General features: G+C 43.1%; 1 protein-coding gene across 1 annotated transcript in view; it reads left to right on the forward strand.

The window, feature by feature from the left end:
* Window positions 1-22,366, forward strand: part of adgrl3.1 (adhesion G protein-coupled receptor L3.1) — a 207,760-nt gene that overhangs the window by 113,906 nt on the left and 71,488 nt on the right. Inside the window, exon 5 of the mRNA XM_052127560.1 lies at window positions 18,702-18,716. Coding sequence (XP_051983520.1) covers window positions 18,702-18,716 — 15 coding nt within the window. The remainder of the gene's footprint in view (window positions 1-18,701; window positions 18,717-22,366) is intronic.

Consider the following 22,366-nt stretch of genomic DNA (forward strand, 5'->3'; position numbering starts at 1 on the left):
CATTTAGTTCTATTGACTATCGACTTCTTAAATTATGCTAATTAGTGTAGCTCAATAAGGCAAATGTCACTAGTACTATATGCAGTAATACACTATATCAATATTATCATTGTAATAAGGTTATTAATACACTATGAGCACTATAAGAATACTGTTGTATATTGAATATCAGCATGTCGAGTGATTAACATAAAAACTGTCATTACAGTGTCCTGCTCATGTTTAACGCCAAATCAATGTAAAAAAAAAAGAAATTACTTATTGAGTATAAAGACCATCAAATTCTCATTACTGTAACCCATCCAGATATAAATAGGGCTACCCATTGCACAATATTCTTTGTCTTTTCAAACATATTTCTCAACACAACATTGAGTGTCAGGGTAAATTAAAGGGGGTTACTCATCAGACGCATCTAGCGGATGTCATGGCACGTTCCTAAATGAGAAACGCTAGTTATGTATGTAACTGTGGTTCTGTGAATTCCGGATGACCACCAGAGACAGTGTTAAGCACTAATGGATAATCGCAGTGGCAGCTAGATAGGTCAAGAAAACATAACAACAAAGTCACAAGATTATACAAGAATATAGCCTGCAGTAGCTCGGTACTCAGTCTCGGAATGCTTTCTCGCACATTCCGAATGACAAAGGACTATGGCGGTCATCTGGAATTCACAGAACCACAGTTACATTCGTAACTAGAGTTCTGTTTCATTCCTACTGACCGCCAGAGGCAGTGTTAAGCACTAATGGATGACACATACTAACACAGTCATGAGGAATGCCACCCACCTGAAGTCATCAAGGTTACTCCAGAAGAACTGCAGAACTCACACAATGAGAAGCAGCCACATTAACCTTGTAGAATCATGCAAATGTACATGGAGTAGTTCAGGTAGCAGCAGCACAGATATCTGCCAAGGAAACACCTCAAAAGGCAGCCCAAGATGAAGAGTCCGCACTAGTAGAGTGGCAAGTATCACCTTCTGGTAAGGGTATTTGAGCCTTATCATATGCTAATGTTATCACTTCTACTATCCAACGTGACAATCTCTGCTTAGACAAAGGATCACCCTTACGCACACCACCATGACAGACAAATAACTGATCTGTCTGTGAACGACGCAGTATAATTAACATAAGACTTTAAAGCATGTTTGGGGCACAGGAGATGATCTCTCATAACCACATTGGATGGAGATGAGGGCAGATGAAAAACAGCCAGATTAATAGACTGATTCACAAATTGTGGTTACAGATCTCACTTACTCATTTAGCAGAAGCAACAGCTAACAGGAATGCTGTCTTTAAGACACCCACTTAATATCTGCCTTACCTATTGGCTCGAATTGCGATATACTAATAAAGTCAAGTGGCACGTCCCACACAGGAAAAAGAGTCCCACGATCCGGCTTTAAGTGCCTTGTCCCCTTCAAAAAATTGCAAACAAGATAATGAGACCCCACAGAAGAACATCAATTGGGGCATGATGTGCAGATATGATACTTTTAAAGTATAAGCCGCTTTATTGTTGTCCAATAAGTGTTGCAAAAAACTCAAGACCTTTGGCACAGTACAGTGAAACTGATCAATTTCCTGAGCTTCACACCATGAAGAGAATAGTCTCCAAAGAGCAGCATAAAGCTGTCATGTTGAAGCAGCTCTGGCACTATCCACAGTAAAGACTACCCGCCAGATTACAATCTGCTAGAAGTGGGATTGCCCCAGTGTCCAAACCCAAAGCTGAATGCGAACCGGATCCAGATGCCAAATGTGCCCGTACATCTGGGAGAGGAGCTCTCTCCTGGTGGGAAGCTGCCACGGTACACCCTCTATCAGACTCAGAAGGAGAGGGAGCCATGGTCTGGCCGGTCATCGAGGTGCCACTAGAAGTACCCTGCACTTGCATAGGGATATTCTGTGTAGCATCTCCCACAACAGTGGAAAAGGAGGGAGTGCATACAACAGGCATATCAACCAGAGTATCCTGTCCCAATGGACTTGACTTTTTGGTCCTCGCAAACCACCAACGGCAATGAGTTGTCATTTCCGAAGCAAACAAATGTACAGTACTTCTACCTTGCCGAAGCATTGCCAGATCAACTGTACAACATCTGGGTGAAGCCTCCGTTTTCCCGGCTGTAGTGTCTGCCAACTGAATGTTTTATCCTGGCAGATGAACCACTCTCAATGATGCCAGTCGGTACTGAGACCTTAAGAGGATCTGTTGAGTCTGTTGTAAGAACTTAAGAGACCTGGTGCCGCCCTGATGATTCAGATGAAAAACTGACAATGTGTTGTCCGAACAGTGCTATAAACACTGCCTTCAATTCTAGAATGTTGATATGCTCCAAGGCCTCTATTTGCAACACATGGCCGCCAATACCCCTTTGTTTCCATGTTGCCCCTGTCCCGTCAGCGAAGCATCGTTTGTGATCACTTCCCGGCGAGAAGAAACAACTCCATGGGCACCCCAGCTATTAAAAATGCTAACTTATGCATCTTGTTAAAACACGGGGAGCCAGAAACAGACCAAACGGTAAGACTTTTAACTGGTAAACTTGATCTTGAAAGCTGAATCTCAGGAGCTTACTGTGGTGTGGTGCAATAGGAACATGAAAGTAAGCATCCTTTAAATCTACTCTTACAAACCAGCCTTCTTTCATTATGGACCGAAGGCCGGGCACTGACGTGGTCCCTCTTGTGGCTGACGTTGAAAAGGGTAATGGCCCTGGGACTCTTCAGTGCCCCGAGGACGCTGTGGGGCCTGTGGTTGGGAACCAGTGTGGTGACGAAATCGCTGCTCTGGTATTGGATAGCAATGGTGCATTAGATAGAGCTGGCGGCATCCTAAAATTAGGTGCCAGTTGGACCTGAGTCAGCTGGCAGGAAGCTTCCGACAACTTCACCCTCTTCTCCAATACCTCAGCATCATTGGGGCCAAACAGATGTCCCGGTACTATTGGCAGGTCCCAAGGAGACAAGGAGTCTTTTTACAATCTTCAGGCAGCTTTGCATGAGCAAGCCACACCTGGTCCCGGGCTGTTAGCAGGGTTGCTGAAAGTGTGCCCAGTTCGTGAGTCACATGACCCATGACCAACAAAACCGTTTGTAGGAACTGAGGTACCAAAGAAGCCTTCTTTTATAGAGTGTCAGTACGTCCACACTTTGCGCTTTGATACCATAAATTACCTCTTAAAGCCTCATCCAGTGAAACTACTAAAGCTGCAACCGGTTGTTTGATTTCCGGAGCCTGCCCCACATCTATAGAGTTGGCCTCAGTCATTGAAGCTAGGGTACGGGTCATCTTTGATCTCCTTTTAGGCACATTGGAACCTGTCAGTGTGCTTGAAAACTCTGAAACAAAGCCTTTACACAGTGGCATGGCAAATGCATTTGTATCTGATGTTTGCTTGAAAAACACATTAGCCTGAATGGGTTGGACAGGCAACTTGTCCATCCCCAAACGTGCCACTACCATCTGAATTACCATCAAAGTATCATCTGCAGAGGATGGAAGTCATCCTCTTCCACTGGCATGTTCCCAGAGAATGCAGGTAACCCTGGAGGTTGGAGAGCTTGAAGATGTTTCATTTCTGCCATTTCTGTTGAGAGATTAGCGACAGTCTTCAACAGCATATGCTCATAATTTTCGGTTTGCGGAACAGATTTCTTCCTGCCTGCGGAGCACCAGCCGCTAACTCGGCGAGGCGAAGCTGTCTCTCTGACATAGGCAGTATGCCACAGTGCAAACACAGATCCATCAAAGTTTCTCTTAAATGTTGGATTCCTAAACACGATGGGCAGGAATCGTGTCCGTCATCAGGGAGAAGCGTGTTCGAACACAGCTTACAACACACCGGATAGCCGGTGACAATGGATCTGTGAGCCATGAGACAGCTGATTACTGCACGCCCTTGGTTAGGACCGTAGAGAATCAGTCAGCCAAGACATAATCAATTATATCTTCGGATAGAACTGAAAATAGTAAGTTGTGAACGACAAGCAAGCCAGAGAAACACAAGAATGAAATAACCGGCCGTCGGATAGCACCATATGGCCCGCAAAAAGTTATTTCTAGAAATAACCACGTAATGGCAGATGAATCGATAAATAATATAGGTTACGGGGCAACCGTTACCTTAGTGCAGTCAGATACCAGCCACCGGATAGTACCGCGAAGCGCAGTGTATCTCCAGCACTAACAATCAGAAAATGTATTAATATGCACTCACGACAGTTCTGTCCAGAGGAATTCATTCATTCATTCATTCAAACCTTTATTTAACCAGGATAAAAACTCCTTGAGATTACAAATCTCTTTTACAAGAGTGTCCTGACAAGTGGCAACATTGCACGTACAAATAGTTACAGAAACACTTACAGGTAAATACATAATACACACTTTCACTCATCATATTCAAACAACTATGTAATCATAAAAAATCTAGGTCATAAATCAACTTAATTTAAGAACAGTGACAAACAGACTGACTTTCTGCAAGATCCTTTAAAACGCCTTTTAAGGAATAAAATGAAATCAGCTCCTTCAACTGTAGCTCATTTTGTATCTGATTCCATGCTGATGGTGCTGCAAAACTAAAAGCCTTTTTTCCAAAAACAGTGCGGGCTTTAGGGACTGCCAATAAAAACAAATTTTGTGAGCGCAGGTAATATGTCCCTGCAGACCTTGGAATAATGTACGTTTTCAGATAAGGAGGAAGGAGTCCTAATACTGCCTTATAAATGAAAAGATGCCAGTGCATCCAACGCCGAATAGAGAGGGACAACCATCCTACCCGAGAATACAGTAAACAGTGATGAGTGCGAGATTTTAAATTTGCTATGAATCTCAAGGCTCCATGAAACACAGTGTCCAAAGCATGAAGACATTGAGAGGTTGAATTCATGTATAAAATATCTCCATAGTCCAAGACAGATAAAAATGTTGCATTTACTAATTGTTTTTTTGCTTCAAAAGATAAACAGGACTTAATTCTGAAGAAGAAACCTAACTTCAATTTAAATTTTTTAACCAAATCTTGGACATGCATTGTAAAAGACAGTGATTGATCAATAGTGATGCCCAAATATCTGTAATGTGACACTTTTTCGATTTCTATACCAGAAAGTGTACAAATATTTGGGACGTAGTTTTCAGTTGATTTTCCCAGAGTAAAGGTCATCACTTTAGTTTTTTAGAGTTTAAAACCAGTTTTAAAGTCAGCCAAATTATATTGCAAAATGTTAAAAACAGATTGTAAATTTGTGATTGCTTGACCTAATGTGGACCCAGAACAATAAAGAACAGTATCATCAGCATAGAAATGATAATTTGTATATTTTATATTATTGCAAAGGTTATTTGTATAAATAATAAAAAGAAGAGGCCCAAGGATCGAACCTTGAGGCACCCCTTTTAAAATATTTAGGGAAGCAGAAGTAAGGCCGTCTACTTGCACACATTGTGTTCTCCCCGATAAGTAACTATTGAACCATCCCACTGCTTGTTCTGATTGTCCAATAGAAATGAGTCTTTGAATAAGTATTTTATGGTCCACTGTGTCAAAAGCTTTTGACAAGTCAATAAACAGTGCTGCACAGTGCTGCTTATTGTCCAAGATATTAACCAGGTCATTGACAACTTTTGAAACAGCTGTTATTGTACTGTGTTGTTTCCTAAAACCAGATTGAAATTCATTGAGAATATTATTATTAATTAAATAATCTTTTAATTGCATACTGATGAGTGATTCCATTAATTTAGCTAATACTGATAATTTAGAAATAGGCCTATAATTATTTATGTTTGCAGGATTACCACCTTTGTGAAGGGGAGCACATTGGCAGATTTCCAAATGGCCGGTACTTGATTCGTAGCTAAAGAAAGGTTAATTAAATATGCAACTGGGTTGTCTATTAAATCTGCAGCTATTTTTAAAAAATAAGGCTCCAATTTGTCTGGACCTGGTGATTTTTTCGGATCTAAATCCTTCAAGGCCTTCCTTACTTCTGATACAGTTATCGTCTTGAAATAAAATGATTGTGCTGACAGTAACTGATCAACAGAACAATCCATGGAAGCGCTTGACTTTGGATCTTGTAGTGTTTCATAAAGGGAGCTAGCAGCAATAAAATGATTATTAAAACTATTTAGAATTTCGTTTTTGTCAATTATTTTTTTGTCATCAACAACAATACAAGAGGGTACTTCTGAATCTTTTTTTGCTTCTGTTAATAATTTAATTGTTTTCCAGAACTTAAGAGGGTTATTTAAATTCTTTGATGTTTCAGAAAGGAAAAAAGCGGATTTAGCATTACAGATTTTTACAGTACATAAATTACGTAAACGCCGAAATTTCAACCAGTCAGACTCAAGCTTTGACTTTCTAGCCTGAGCCCAGGCTTGGTTTCGCTCCAGAAGAAGGTCAGACAATTCATTACTAAACCAAACATTTGAATAGTGTTTCACTGAATAGTGAAGAGCGTGCTGTCATAGCTTGAGAGGCGAGTCCTCGCTACTCAGGTAAGCTGCACCGAAAAGTGCAGAGAAACGACCTATCATAGAGTGAGAAAGCGAAAGAGACTGAGTACCGAGCTTCTGTGGATTATATTCTTGCTCGTCTACGTCATGACACAACTTTTTTGTGTCGCTTTCAGCTTGCTCACTGGGGTTATTAATACAATTATTATTTAATTATTTATTTTTAAACACGATTAACAATCGTATTTTATCTAACTACACAATGATGATTCATCGACATTATAGACATTACAGTTTTATTGTCTGTTAATGCCTGATCTTCTGTAAAGCTGCTTTGAAACGATGTGTGTTGTGAAAGGCGCTATACAAATAAAATTGACTTAACTTGACTTATATTTTCTCGAACTATCTAGCTGGCAATGCAATTATCCATTAGTGCTTAACACTGCCTCTGGTGGTCAGTAGGAATGAAACAGAAAAAATATTTTCTATGAAGGTACCAACACAACGAGGGGTCGCTGTCTCAGGAGGCTGCTCATGGAGCGTAACTTGCATAGTTTTCCATTTCATTCTACTCAAATCTTTATCAATGAAGAAGGATTATTTACTCTAGTCATCAGTGGATGATATATTGTGTATATGTATCTTTCATATTGCCGACACAATGTATTTTAAGTTATAAGTATGTCTTTTTGTGGTTTGACAGCTTGAATGAAACCCTTTCAAAGCTACATAAAGAGAAATTGCATAATAATTTACAATCGTTCAGTTTGTGCAGTTACTATAGTTTCATACACTAACCTGTAAACTTATCAACGTCACATTCATTCTTGAAGTACAAAAACCTTCGTAACATTTGTCTGTATGCGTCCTGTGAAAGGAGCTCTAAAATACCATCCTGTGTTGTGATACATGTGCCTTGTGACTAGGGGTGCAGCAGTATACCGGTTTCACGGTATACCACGGTATGAAAATTGACTGTTATCATACCATGTATATACCATTGCTTATCTACGGTATTGAGAAAAAAATGCAACTGGACGGAGAATATCACCTGCACGTGCACATCACCTTTCCTCCTTGACTGCCTGTCAACTCGTCAACTTGCCCCACACACACATGCAGCGGAGAAAATGTCAGAGAGAAGCGAGGCGAGGAGGTCTGACATAAGTGAGTGTTTGTTTGAGTTAAAGCAGTTTCTCAACTGGTGGGTCACAGGTATATTCGGACTGGGTCACGGACAGCAGGGAAAGAACAATGCCATGGTTCTCCCATTGAAGATATTTTGTCGGCTGTCCAAGTGATAGCCTATTTAGGACTGTCGAGGCAGATTTAATGATAATCTCGCAATCAGCTAAAGGCTTCTCATCTGCACTATAACAAAACCAGCTCACGATCATAATCTACTCTTCTCTCTGACACCCGCGTGCACAACCGGGCTTCCCTTGATAGTGTGGAGCACAGACCTCAAAACTGATGTGATCAATTTTAATTCTAGTGAGACTTTTCTAGTTTAAAGCATTACGGAGGACGGTAAGTCGAACCTCTCAAACAGTAGGCAGTCCTGACATGCCAAACAGCACTGAGGAGGAAAAGAGCAACACTGTGTTATTTGCCAAATAAATATATAGTTACGCAACACCTTTACAAAATTTTTCATGTTTTTACACGAGTATATTTTGACAAAATGTTATAGTTTCTTATAAAATAATCTAAAGTTAGAACCTATTAGACCTCATTTAATATCAACATTGGCAGTTGTAGTTAAAGTTTCAAGATTTTTATAGTATTTTTCTTAAATAATTTTCTATAATTTGTTATTATTATTACTATTATTTAAGATTAGCTACACTGAACTAACCATGATAATGAGGAGCCTTTCCTACTATGTAATATGTATGTGTTATGCTTGAGTAACGAAGCAGACGAGGAGATGCGGATCCAAACGCAGTTGAACTTTATTAAATGGATAACAAAGGAAAAACACAAAGTAACAACCCACGATGGGGAAAAGAAACATAAACTGAGTAAGCTGACCAAGGTAGACACGAACAGGGAACTCGGGAGGGAAAGATACACCGGGTTAACATCAAACAACGATCGACGAAGACTGAACAAAGACACGGGGTATAAATACACAAACATGGGAAAAGGGGCCAATGAAAGAACAGAACTCAAACAAGATAACAAGGTGATTAACAGAAACCAAAGGCAAATTAACAAGGGCAGGTGCAAACAATGAACAGTGAACACAAGACTATGGAGGTACAAGCGTGACAAAAGTGAAAACTAAGGAATACCAAAAGTGACAAAATCACAAACAAAAGGGCAACAGAGGGACAAGACAGGGTAACCGTTACATAGCCCCCCCCCTTAAGGATCGGATACCAGACGATCCTTGATAACAAACAACAAAAGACAAAACTCCACAAGAACAACATGAGGGCACCAGGGGCAAACAGACAGTACAAGTGGGCACATGGGCAGACAGGCAGATGGAGTGACCACAGGGGAGGCCGGCGGAGCCACGTGAGGCGGAGCCAAGGAGGACCTCTGAGGCGGAGCCGAGGGATGTGATGGCTCAGAAGGCCCAGAAGGCGGAGCTGAGGGAGGCTCAGGAGGTGGAACCGAAGGAGGCTCAGGAGGCGGAGCCGGGGTAGGCGGTGCCGTGGGAGACTCTAGGAGCGGAGGCCAGGAAGACTCTGGAGTCTCTGGGGTCAGAGACGTAGGAGGCTCTGAGGGTGGAGCCGTCGAAGGCTTGAGTGGCTTGAGAGGCGGTACCGGAGGAGGCTCGGGAGGCGGAGCCATAGGAGGCTCGGAAGGCTCTGAGGGCGGAGCCGTCGAAGGCTTGAGTGGCTCGAGCGGCGGAGCCGTAGGAGGCTTGGAGGGCGGTGCCGTCGAAGGCTTGAGTGGCTCGAGAGGCGGAGCCGTGGGAGGCTCGGGAGGCGGAGTCATAGGAGGCTCGGGAGGCTCTGAGGGCGGAGCCGTAGGAGGCTTGAGTGGCTCGAGAGGTGGAGCCGTAGGAGGCTCAAGAGGCTCTGGGGGCGGAGCCCTCAAAGGCTTGAGTGGATCGAGAGGCGGAGCAATAGGAGGCTGTGGAGGCGGAGCCGTAGGAGGCTCTGGGGGCGGAGCCACAGGAGGCCCCGTAGGCGGAGCTGCAGGAGGCTCGAGAGGCTCTGGGGGCGGAGCCGTAGGAGGCTCAAGAGGCTCTGGGGGCGGAGCCGTAGGAGACTCGGGGGGCGGAGTCCTGGAAGGCTCGAGAGGTTCGAGAGGCGGAGCCCTGGGAGGCTCGAGAGGCTTGAGGGGCGGAGCCCTGGCAGGCTCGAGAGGCGGAGCCCTGGCAGGCTCGAGAGGCTTGAGGGGCGGAGCCCTGGCAGGCTCGAGAGGCTTGAGGGGCGGAGCCCTGGAAGGCTTGAGAGGCGGAGCTCTGGGAAGCTCAGGGGGCGGAGCTCTGGAAAGCTTGGGAGGCTTGAGAGACGGAGCCCTGGAAGACTCGAGAGACTTGAGGGGCGGAGCCCTGGAAGACTTGAGAGATTTGAGTGGCGGAGCCCTGGAAGGCTCGAGGGTCTTGGGAGGCGGAGCCCTAGAAGGCTCGAGAGGCTTGAGAGGCGGAGCTCTGGGAAGCTCGGAGGGCGGAGCTCTGGAAAGCTCGGGAGGCTTGAGAGACGGAGCCCTGGAAGACTCGAGAGGCTTGAGGGGCGGAGCCCTAGGAGGCTCGAGAGGCTTGAGGGGCGGAGCCCTGGAAGGTTTGAGAGGTGGAGCTCTGGGAAGCTCGGAGGGCGGAGCTCTGGAAAGCTCGTGAGGCGGAGCTCTGGAAAGCTCGGGAAACTCGGGAGGCGGAGCTCTGGAAAGTCGGAAGGCGGAGCTCTGGAAAGCTCGGGAGGAGGAGCCCTAGAAGGCTCGAGAGGCTTGAGAGGTGGAGCTCTGGGAGGTTCGAGAGGCTTGAGAGGCGGAGCTCTGGGAGGCTCGAGAGGCTTGAGGGCGGAGCCCTAGGAGGCTCGAGAGGCGGAGCCCTGGAAGGCTTGAGAGGCTTGAGAGGTGGAGCTCTGGGAAGCTCGGAGGGCGGAGCTCTGGGAAGCTCGGAGGGCGGAGCTCTGGGAAGCTTGGGAGGCTTGAGAGACAGAGCCCTGGAAGACTCGAGAGACTTGAGAGGCGGAGCCCTGGGAGGCTCGAGAGGCTTGAGGGGCGGAGCCCTAGGAGGCTCGAGAGGCTTGAGAGGCGGAGCCCTGGAAGGCTTGAGAGGCTTGAGAGGTGGAGCTCTGGGAAGCTCGGAGGGCGGAGCTCTGGGAAGCTCGGGAGGCAGAGCTCTGGAAAGCTCGGGAGGCAGAGCTCTGGAAAGCTCGGGAGGCAGAGCTCTGGAAAGCTCGGGAGGCAGAGCTCTGGAAAGCTCGGGAGGCAGAGCTCTGGAAAGCTCGGGAGGCAGAGCTCTGGAAAGCTCGGGAGGCAGAGCTCTGGAAAGCTCGGGAGGCAGAGCTCTGGAAAGCTCGGGAAACTCGGAAGGCGGAGCTCTGGAAAGCTCGGGAAACTCGGAAGGCGGAGCTCTGGAAAGCTCGGGAGGAGGAGCCCTAGAAGGCTCGAGAGGCTTGAGAGGTGGAGCTCTGGGAGGTTCGAGAGGCTTGAGAGGCGGAGCTCTGGGAAGCTCGGAGGGCTGAGCTCTGGAAAGCTCGGGAGGCTTGAGAGACGGAGCCCTGGAAGACTCGAGAGACTTGAGAGGCGGAGCCCTGGGAGGCTCGAGAGGCTTGAGAGGTGGAGCCCTAGGAGGCTCGAGAGGCTTGAGAGGCGGAGCCCTGGAAGGCTTGAGAGGCTTGAGAGGTGGAGCTCTGGGAAGCTCGGAGGGCGGAGCTCTGGGAAGCTCGGGAAACTCGGAAGGCGGAGCTCTGGAAAGCTCGGGAAACTCGGAAGGCGGAGCTCTGGAAAGCTCGGGAGGAGGAGCCCTAGAAGGCTCGAGAGACTTGGGAGGCGGAGCCCTGGAAGACTCGGGAGGAGGAGCCCTGGAAGGCTCGAGAGGTGCTGGCTCTAGGATGGGCACGACCACTGGCGCTGGCTCTTGGACGGACCTGGCTACTGGCACTGGCTCTGGCTCTTGGACGGTCACGGCTACTGGCACTGGCTCTTGGACGGTCACGGCTACTGGCACTGGCTCTTGGACGGTCACGGCTACTGGCACTGGCTCTTGGACGGTCACGGCTACTGGCGCTGGCTCTTGGACGGTCACGGCTACTGGCACTGGCTCTTGGACGGTCACGGCTACTGGCGCTGGCTCTTGGACGGTCGAGGCTTCAGGCGCTGGCTCTTGGACGGTCGAGGCTTCAGGTGCTGGCTCTTGGACGGTCGAGGCTTCTGGTGCTGGCTCTTGGACGGTCGAGGCTTCAGGCGCTGGCTCAGGGATGGTCGAGGCTACAGGCGCTGGCTCAGGGACGGTCGAGGCTACAGGCGCTGGCTCATTGACGGTCGAGGCTACAGGCGCTGGCTCATTGACGGTCGAGGCTACAGGCGCTGGCTCATTGACGGTTGAGGCTACAGGCGCTGGCTCATTGACGGTCGAGGCTACAGGCGCTGGCTCATTGACGGTCGAGGCTACAGGCACTGGCTCACTGACGTCTGAGGCTACAGGCACTGGCTCGGGGACGGTCGAGGGCTCAGGCTCGCTCACAGTGACATGCGTGGGCTTTAGCTCGCTCACCGTGACATGCGTGGGCTCTGGCTCGCGAGACCGGGCTGGCGCTGGCCGGGAGGCGGAAGCCCGTCTTCTCTCCTCCTCCGGGCAGACGCAGTGGGCGCGCTGGCTCATGGAAGGCGACTGGCGTGGGGACGGGCTCGCTGACAGGTGGGGCTGGCGCGACAGGAAGCACCAAGGACGACTGGGGAGTCACCACAGTGGGAGGAGAGGTGGAATCCTCCTCGGCGAAGACCACGGTGTAGGGTGAGCCGCAGACCAGTAAGGTCGCCTCCAGGAAGTCGTGGAGAGTCCAACCAAGCGTTGCCGGCGCAAACGCCCCTGAGCTGAACCATGTAAAGTGTCCCTGAAGAAGACCACCAGGGCTGAGTCCGGGAAGTCTGTGAATTTCGCCAGCGCGAGGAAGTCGCTGATGTGGTCTTCAACAGGGCGGCCCTCTTGTTTGAGGTTGAGCAACCGGCAGTTGGCCCGTATAACTGCTGGATCCATAGTTGGTCGATCGTTCTGTTATGCTTGAGTAACGAAGCAGACGAGGAGATGCGGATCCAAACGCAGTTGAAATTTATTAAATGGATAACAAAGGAAAAACACAAAGTAACAACCCACGATGGGGAAAAGAAACATAAACTGAGTAAGCTGACCAAGGTAGACACGAACAGGGAACTCGGGAGGGAAAGATACACCGGGTTAACATCAAACAACGATCGACGAAGACTGAACAAAGACACGGGGTATAAATACACAAACATGGGAAAAGGGGCCAATGAAAGAACAGAACTCAAACAAGATAACAAGGTGATTAACAGAAACCAAAGGCAAATTAACAAGGGCAGGTGCAAACAATGAACAGTGAACACAAGACTATGGAGGTACAAGCGTGACAAAAGTGAAAACTAAGGAATACCAAAAGTGACAAAATCACAAACAAAAGGGCAACAGAGGGACAAGACAGGGTAACCGTTACAGTATGTTCTGTTTGAATTATCTTTGAAATTAGGAAACAAACAGGATTATAATGGGCTCATATAAATAAATATGCTCTTCAATTTTTAAAAGGGGGGAGAGAAAATTCCTGTCTTTTGTTGTTGATGTTGATGTTGATGCATGTCGTTGTACTTGAAAACCAATGAACAAAACTATGCAACATAAAAGGAAATGTGACCCAGGCCACATTTAAATACAGGTTACTTTTTACTATGGTGGGCCACCACTTGATTTCAAATGTAAAATCTTGGTCCTGAAGCAAAACCAGCTGAGACCCACTGAGTTAAAGATACAGACAGAAGTAGTCTGGCTCCTACAGTATATGTTAATTGTTAATAATCATAGGACATTACTTTAAAAGCTCACACAGCTGATGTTATTTTTCATTTAGTAGTTAATTTAACATGCTACACTAACATGTAAACTAACATGCTTTAGTTATATAACATGTTATATATGTATAATATGTTTATAATTTGGTTTATTATTATAATTCTTTTAGCTTTTTTATTTATTCTATTTATTTTCAAAAGGGAGAAATTTTTACACTTCCATTATTATAATTTTTTCAAGTTTCAGTTATAATAAAATGTTTGTTCACTCGTTTAAGGGTCATTGTAACTGATAATAATACTCTATACCGTGAAACGTTGATATTTTCTGAGATGGTTATCATACTGTGAAAATCTCATACCGTTGCAACCCTACTTGCGACCTGCTTCAGTAAATGTTATTGTGGAGCGGAGGAGGGCAGGGCCGGGCAGGAACAATGTGTGCCCGGTCCCTAATCAGCCTGATGGGGTGCACGAGGGATAAGGGTGGCCGGTGATGACAGTTGGAGAGTGAGAGAATTACGTGCAGCTGTCCTGTTTGTGTTTGTGTGTGACTCTCCAGATGTCATCACCGGCCCTATTACACCTGACTGTTAAACAGAAGTCCAACTGAGTGAATTGGAAAGCACACAAATTATGCTTCTAATTTAAATGTCGGCTAATGTTAATGTATTGATTCCTCAACTAAAAAAATCACTGTTCACTGTTACACTAACTTTTAGCAATTTTATCTGGTTTGGAGAAATTAAACTAACTGTAAATTTTGTATTTGAAAAAAAAACACTCAATCTACTGTAAATGTTAAACTTTGGCACATAACTCGTCCTGTACCATTTGTGCTAAGAATATGAACGAAAACTCAAATGGTGTAGCTTGTTGAGGAGAGGTATGCTATTAATTGATTAAACTTGCGATTTTTGCCTGGTGGGTAAAAACAACCTAGCAACCATTCAGAGCATGTTAGCAACTGCATTATGGCACTGACTTTTGCATGTGCAAGCACCACTCACATTTTCTTCAGAAAATGTAAAAATCTATTTATAATTACTATACTGTAAGCCTACCCCCGCAGACACCTTTTGGCCTTTATTTTATTTTATTAACACGTTATTTGTCCCAAAATCCTTTTTAATAGTGTAGACTGTACTCTGGTTTTATAGGATTTTTTAAAGAGGTTTTTAGGGAATATTTCCTGAGATTTGGCCCTCACAAATATAGTGAAACTAGTACACTCACATACTCTCTGAAAAAGAGCTTGAGTCCTCAAGAACATTAAAATGAATCTATTAACTCTGATTTTATTCAGTGGCTCACTGTCAAATTTGCACATCAAGACTTTCTTAACAGATTAGCACTGCAATTATTGCTACCTGCCACCTCATCCAGACCTGTCACCAATATGAACTTGAACCTGACAGAAACATATGAATGTCTGCGTTTGCCCACTGTTGTGCATCTATTGCCCGGCCTTGTCACTTGCCATGACTCTGAGTAAAAGAGGCTGTCAATCATCCGAGGGCAGAGCGATGGGGTTTCAAGTTCTCACGCTTTATGTGGGGTTGGTGTTCCAATCTGGGGTGGCCATGGCAACAGTGAAGATAAATCAGTATCGTATGACTGCGGCACTGGCAGCAGGAAAAGCCTGAATACACTCACACACTTTGCTATTCCACCCATTTGTGAATGTGAATGTTTAGGTGAGACAGAAGCATGGGTGGAATTTCTTGCACAGAGCTAAAATGACAGAAAGGACACTGACAGGATTCACAAAGCATTCCTTTTGACCTATAAATCATACTGCGAGTATGGGTAAGGAGAGCAGACATGGAGCGTGTTTGAGGATTCATAAGTGCATACATGTGTGTTTGTGACCATCTGGTCACAAAAACCCTTAAAATAAATTCCACAGGCCTAGTAATGTTCACACATAAACAGTCTCATCTACACACATGCAGGTAATTTAATTACTTCAGTCTTTGAGGCCCTTGGGAAAATGTTACAAATGTTTTCTTGAGGTTTTTCTGGCTTTAACTTTTCCCCTGTGATGGAGGAGTTGGCAGAACTCCAGTCAACCTCTCTGCTTTTGGCCTCAAAATTAAAACGTCTGTTTTACCTACACACTCAGAAAACCTCATACACTGTACCTACTCCTTAGATCTGTCTGTTTGATAACAACTGTATGAATAGATTTCTTCAAGGAAACAGTGGTGATAGTATTTAATTTTTAAATCACAGGTTCCCACGATTATGGAAAAGCTGGAAATATCAACACATTTTTAAAGTGTGTTTTCCACCTAGATGTTGTTTGTGTAGAGTAAAACTTGCATGCAAGTCGTAATTGCTTCATAAATCTGTCTAAATGATTCATTAGCAAATCAGTGTGAATCGAAGTTAAGTCATACACGTGCATCAGGTTTCTAAAGGTGCTTTTACATTAGTGCTTTTGATTCACAACTGAGTCTGTTTAGACGTTTTGTTTGTTTTGTGATTCATGTGAACTCCAGTGAGGTTTACAGTTGGTTTGAACTGAATTAAATCATGGAAGTGAGCTGATATGGATGATGTAAAAATTGCATGCTCCTGGTTGCAATTATTACAACATGACCACACAGGAAGTCGGCATGATACTACCGAATGTTCCAGCACCCTGACATTGGCCTTATTTTGCAGAGTTACTGACAAATTTGTTCTTATTTTTTTCTATTTATCCCCATTTCTCCCAATTTGGAATGCCCAATTCCCACTACTTGGTAGGTGCTCGTGGTGGCGCGGTTACTCACCTCAGTCCGGGTGGTGGAGGACAAGTCTCAGTTGCCTCCACTTCTGAGACATCAATCCGCGCATCTTAACACGTGGCTCATTGTGCATGACGCCACAGAGACTCCAAGCATGTGGAGGCTCATGCTACTCTCCGCAATCCACGCATAACTTACCACGCACCCCATTGAGAGTGAGAACCCCTAATCGCGACCACAAGGAGGTTTACCCCATGTGACTCTACCCTCCCTAACAACCTGCCCAATTTGGTTGCTTAGGAGACCTGGATGGAGTCACTCAGCACGCCATGGGTTCGAACTCGGGGGGTGGTAGTCAGTGTCAATACTCGCTGAGCTATCCAGGCCCCGAGGCGCATTTTTAACAGTTGAAACAGCGTCTAAAAACATGTCGCTCCTGCATGAGACATTGTCAAACAGTGAGATGTGAGACAGTCTGTCTCATGTTTACATAGGAAAACAACTGAAAATCAGCTTGGACAGATGCAAAAACCTGTTTGGTGTGAAAAGCTCAATTCTCTGTTCCATAAGCCACATCGTCCTGCTTCTTGTTGGTGATGGATAGGGTACTAATAGAGCAAGTCGTAACCTCCCATGAGGGGTAGACTCTTCCTGACTGTTCATGCAGTTCTTTATTCATTACCACTGACAGCTAATGACTATCTGTTATTGATCCTTTTACAATGTGACTGAAACTTGAATAGGTGTGTGTGCGTTGGAGACATAATTGCTTCTAAATCAGATCTCCTGGAACACACACGCACACACACAAACACACACATACCTATACGCACACACACAGTCTCTTCCTCCTGTGTGCTGGCTTATTTATTGAGTGATGCATTAACAGTCCATCTGTTACGATCCCTGTGTTCTCTAGTCACGTTCATGTCACGTTTACATGTGGTCCGTCCCGTGTTTTCTGTTTCACCCTCGCCAGTCACGTTCCATGTCACTCTTCCTTGTTATCCGTCCCGTGTTTTCCGTTTCACCGAACACGCTCCCTGTCATGTCTTCCTTGTTGCCCGCCTGTGTTTCACTGTCTCTGTTAGAACTACACTTCCCTTCGTCCTCGCTCCTCATCACCGCTGTCACAGCGTTATTGTCCGCACCTGTCGCCTATTTCACGATCACCTGTCTTCGTTAATCTGTCATTGGGTTTGTGTGCTCATTGGTTCCTTTGTTCTCTGTCTGTGTATTTAAGCCCTGTCTGTTTGTTCTGTGTTTGTCGTTCGTTAACGTTAGTATAGTGTTTCCGTGTGTCAGTTCCGATGTCTGCTTAAACGCCCTCTGTCCGTGTTCCCTGTCAGTCTGTCTACTCGTTCACGGTTACCCTGTTGTCCGTCCAAGGTTCCCCTGCTGTTTTCGCGCTCCTGCCTGTTTTCCCTCATCGTCACACCATCCTCATGCATATTTCATAGAGGAGAGAAACACACACGTACACATAAACGAATATAAATGATAGCAACAGTCTAATGTCATTTTTATTAAACTGTAAAGGAAGACTCATGAATTAAATAGTGAATCAGATCATTTTTACATTCACTTTAAAATAAAATTGGAAAACTACCACATTACATCCTGGCAGTTATTTTTTTTATTTATTTTTTTTGTTATACATACAGTGCAGTGCCATTCAAGAGTAAATTTTTCAAATTGTATAGTTTTTCCAAAACAAATTATATTATCAGCATAGCCATTTAAGTGAATTTTTTTTTTTTTTAAATTAACATTTCATATAAACAATTCAGAGTTTCTTAGTTTTTGATATGTCCCCTATAGCTTTAATGACAATATGCACCTGAGCTGGTATGGACTCCATAAGTTTGTGCAAAACCTGATGATCCTTACTGGATCTTGTGTGATTCAATAAAGCAAGGAAATCTGACCTTTTATTCAAAGGACAATGGTCGGTGTCGCAAATGTGCTTATTTGATTAAGGTCCTAGAAATAGTTCAGAAATGTTTCATTCTTTTCTTGGTTTAACATTTAATGTGGACTAAGGCTTTTGAATGGTACCGTATCTTACAAAAATAAATAAATGTGATAAATGTGCCTAACATGTTCAGTTTGGATCGGCCGATGTCTTTTATCCATCAGCCAAGAACGCTGTCCAAGAAAAGCATTTGAGACATTTTTGTGCAACAAACTCTGTTTCTCTATTTTTTGTTCTCTTGTGTTTTTATGCATTCATTTATTTGGTTGATAGACTATGGTAGCATGGACACACTGTATTTGTTTTCAAAAATGATGGTCACTTTATTAATAGAATTTCTAGAGTATAAATGAAGCACATTTTACTACTTTCACGAGATTATGATAAGATATGATGCACATTACATACATATGGAATTGAATTACTGTGAAGTATTTAATATTGCATCATTAATCTGTTGTTTTTCTCTCTTTCTCTCATTCTCTCTCTTTTCCTCCCTGTTGTGAATGCAGAAGTGGAGCAGAGAGGTAGGTCCATTACTTTAATGTAATTTAAGTGTGTAATTCACTGTCAGGCTGTTATGGTGTTATTTGACACTAATGATAGATTGGCATTCAGGAGCTCATAATGCTTTATATTAGGAATGCGGAGGAGAAACCTGATCTCAGACCATCGCTGTACTCCCTGAATTAGACCTATATTTCTCTCTGTCTCCTCTCTCTGTGTATCTGGTGGTTTACCATGTATCAGATGTACAGGGAGGTTTAATAGTTAAGCTGACAATTGTGCTGACCACAAGACGTGGCAGTGCAAACCAGAGTGTGCAATTGATGTCTTGCAATGTTATGCCTTTCAAATTGGCTAGGGGTGAAAGTAGACTATCAGGCCTTATCATAACTTAATTTTTTTGTTTGCATACAGCAGCTAGAGATGAACATTGGATGACTAATGAACAGTAATCAAATGTGTCTGACAAATGGTGTGAATTTGGAAATCAGGTGTATTGTCTTTTTGAAAGAGGGGCTTTTTGTGTCAGGTTGTCTTGATTGTGAATAGAATGCCATGCACATTACAAAGCAATTCTTAAATGGACAATACCATATAAATTACATTTGTACACTATACTTTAATGTGAATTAAAAAAAAGCAGTTTGAAAAAATAAAAAAATTTATTAAAATCATGTCCTGATCCCATGCCCTAAATAAAGGAAAAAAAAAAAAAATGAATAGGCTGCAAAAACATTTGACCATCACTAGTAATAAATAATCAAATGTTTCTAACAATTAAAAAAGAAATAAAAACACAAACATGCTTGGGTTTATCAAAGGCCAATAGTAGTTCCTGGATTGAGACATATTGTGGAAAATTTATATATCTAAAACAATAAAAGGAAACATCCAGTAATAGTTAAAATACCAGCCACACTTCCTATGAGGATGTCCCTTATTCTGGGAACGGAATGGTGGGAAAAGACCGTTGTTGCCATGGAAGGCATTCCGTGGCACTGATTGTTTGCTCGCTTCTCTGTTAGTGTGGCCATGTAAGTATATTTGCATGGTTTACAGGAGAATCATTATAAATCAAAGAGAGTAAAAACATTAGACGCCCACACACACACACTCAAAGGGTTAAGTCATAAGGGCATACATTTATAAGATATGCATGACAGCATACCCTGCTGTGCGGATGGTGGCTAACCCTGGTTTTCAGCCAGTCTGAACTGTTATTATTGGTCATTGAGTTTTCACAGTACTTCAAAATGTAGTCTAGAAAATTTTCCCAGGGCAAAAAAATATTAATGCTATTTTCCCAGTAATACAGCGGGGTCCAAATGTCTGAGACCACATTGAAAATCTGGGATTCAAAATCTAATTTAAAGCTTGAAATAAACAAAGCATTTTAGTATTTTGAAAAAATAAATATTAAGATGGAATAAGAAATATTGGAGATCACTATTTTAGGTCACTCCATAAATAAGCAAATGTGTGACTTTGACCATGTTAAGTCAGATTCTGTTGGTTCCATTGAAGCTCACAAGACTAAAAAAATAAATAAATACAAAATAGAAGCTTTTTAAGTAGTGGTCTCAGACATTTGGTTCCAAATTAATATTGTGGGCAAGTCTATAAAGTACATTGTGAGTATACCATACTGTAATTCTGTCGGACAAATTATAAACCCTCACATTGTTTCAATTTTGCTCAGGGTTAGAGAAGTCAGTGTGACAGATATTCAGATTCTTCAGGAGTCATGAACTATAAATAGGTCTACTAGTCATCAGATATGATTTAATAGAAGTGGCTGTTTTGCAGTTCAATGTCTATGTAAACAATGTCAATACAAATTTGTCTTATTATAGATTGCACCGGTCTTTTATTGTAGTAACACACGATGCACATAACAACAAAACAAACCATGACTGGTAGTTTACATGTCTCAGTCGCTTCACGTGCAAGCAGGCAATTTTCGGCGCCCTCAAGAAATTAAATCAGCCAAATGGCAAAATGTATCGGCCAATGCTGATTATTAAAAGTCAGTATATCGCCAATACAGAATATTGGTCGACCACTAATGGCAACTGTATTTCATCAAATCACAATCGAATGATGGAGATGAGCGTAATAACCAGTGTTCAGTATTAATGGACTAAATGTAATCTGGATTATGCAATTAAATTACTAGTTATTTTATGTATTATGGATTACATTACCTTTCATCAGTCTTGACTTTCAAAGAAATGGCAAAGGGGGCAGTTTCTTTGTTTTTTGATTGAAAGGATTGTAATTTGTTATGAATACACTTAAAATTAAGGATTTCTTTAAAACCTGCAATAAGTAATCCAAAAGTAATCAGATTAGATAAAATACAAAAAAGTGTAAACAAAAATATTAGGTTACTGACCATTTTAGTTGTGTAATTTCTAATCAGTACTAGATTACATTTCAGAAGTATTGTACCCAACAAAGGTTATAACATATTTTAAAGCGAAATTCACTCATCATTTACTCACCCTCATGCTATCTAAAATGTGTATGACTTTCTTTCTTTTGCAGAACACAAATTAAAATTTTTAGAAGAATATCTCAGCTCTGTAGGTCCATACAATGCAAGTGAATGGTCGCCAGGCCTTTTTAAAGCAGCAAAAAAGAGGAACGTCAGCATAAACATAATCATACGTCTACAGTGCTTTAATCAATGTCTTATGAAGCTATCCAATTGGTTTTGGGTGAGAGCAGACCAAAATGTAACTCCTTTTTCAATGTACATCTTGACAGCAGTCTCCTTGGCAATCATGATTTCAAGCTCAATTACACTTCCTAAAGCGCCATCTAGCACTCGGTTGTGTCTAGAATATCCCTCTCTCATCAATCTCACAAGATTATTACACAGCGTTAATTTGAAATCTCACAGCAACGAGGAGCGCTTGTAAAATATTATTTTAAATAGTCTGTTTTGATGATCAATTCAAGCTCTAAAAGAAATAATCCACATGATAAATTTGATAGCTTTAGCTCTACGTCTGCTACTTTCGGTCAAAAGATATTATTGGTCACTGGAGAAGTCAAGTCAAGTCAAGTCAAGTGGTTTTTATTGTCGTTTCAACCATATACAGTTAGTACAGTACACAGCAAAACATTCGATGAGCGAAATGATGAGCGAAATTCACTCATCATTTACTCACCCTCATGCTATCTAAAATGTGTAAGAAGTACAGCAAACAGCTCAGTTGATAAGAGTCTGACAAGTGGTAACTAATTCGCTTCTTGAATAGGAGGCCCTGGGTTCTAATCCACTCAATTCTAAATTTATATTTTAATAAACAAAGATTGCATCCGTACCTCAGTGGACATATATCTTGAGTGGGGATGCATTTGTTTGCATTTTTCTTTGTAAGCGCGTGAGCTGCAGAACACAAAATAAATCTCCACAAGATTTGTTTTAAATGTTCTAGTTCTATAAGAGATAAACATCTTTAAACAGCAGCTAAACACTTTTTAGTTCATAAATGACAATTAATGTCAATTAAGTCATAATAATAGAATCTTAGATTTAAATGAATATGTGTCTTAACATGAATTTCTGTCAAATTATTACTGTATCCTAGAAACATGGGATGTTCTATGAGTTTTCAAGTAGATAAAAGGAGTTCTTAATAATAATAATAATTTGTACTAA

Source organism: Xyrauchen texanus, chromosome 5 (assembly GCF_025860055.1).
Source record: "Xyrauchen texanus isolate HMW12.3.18 chromosome 5, RBS_HiC_50CHRs, whole genome shotgun sequence".
NCBI lineage: Eukaryota > Metazoa > Chordata > Actinopteri > Cypriniformes > Catostomidae > Xyrauchen > Xyrauchen texanus.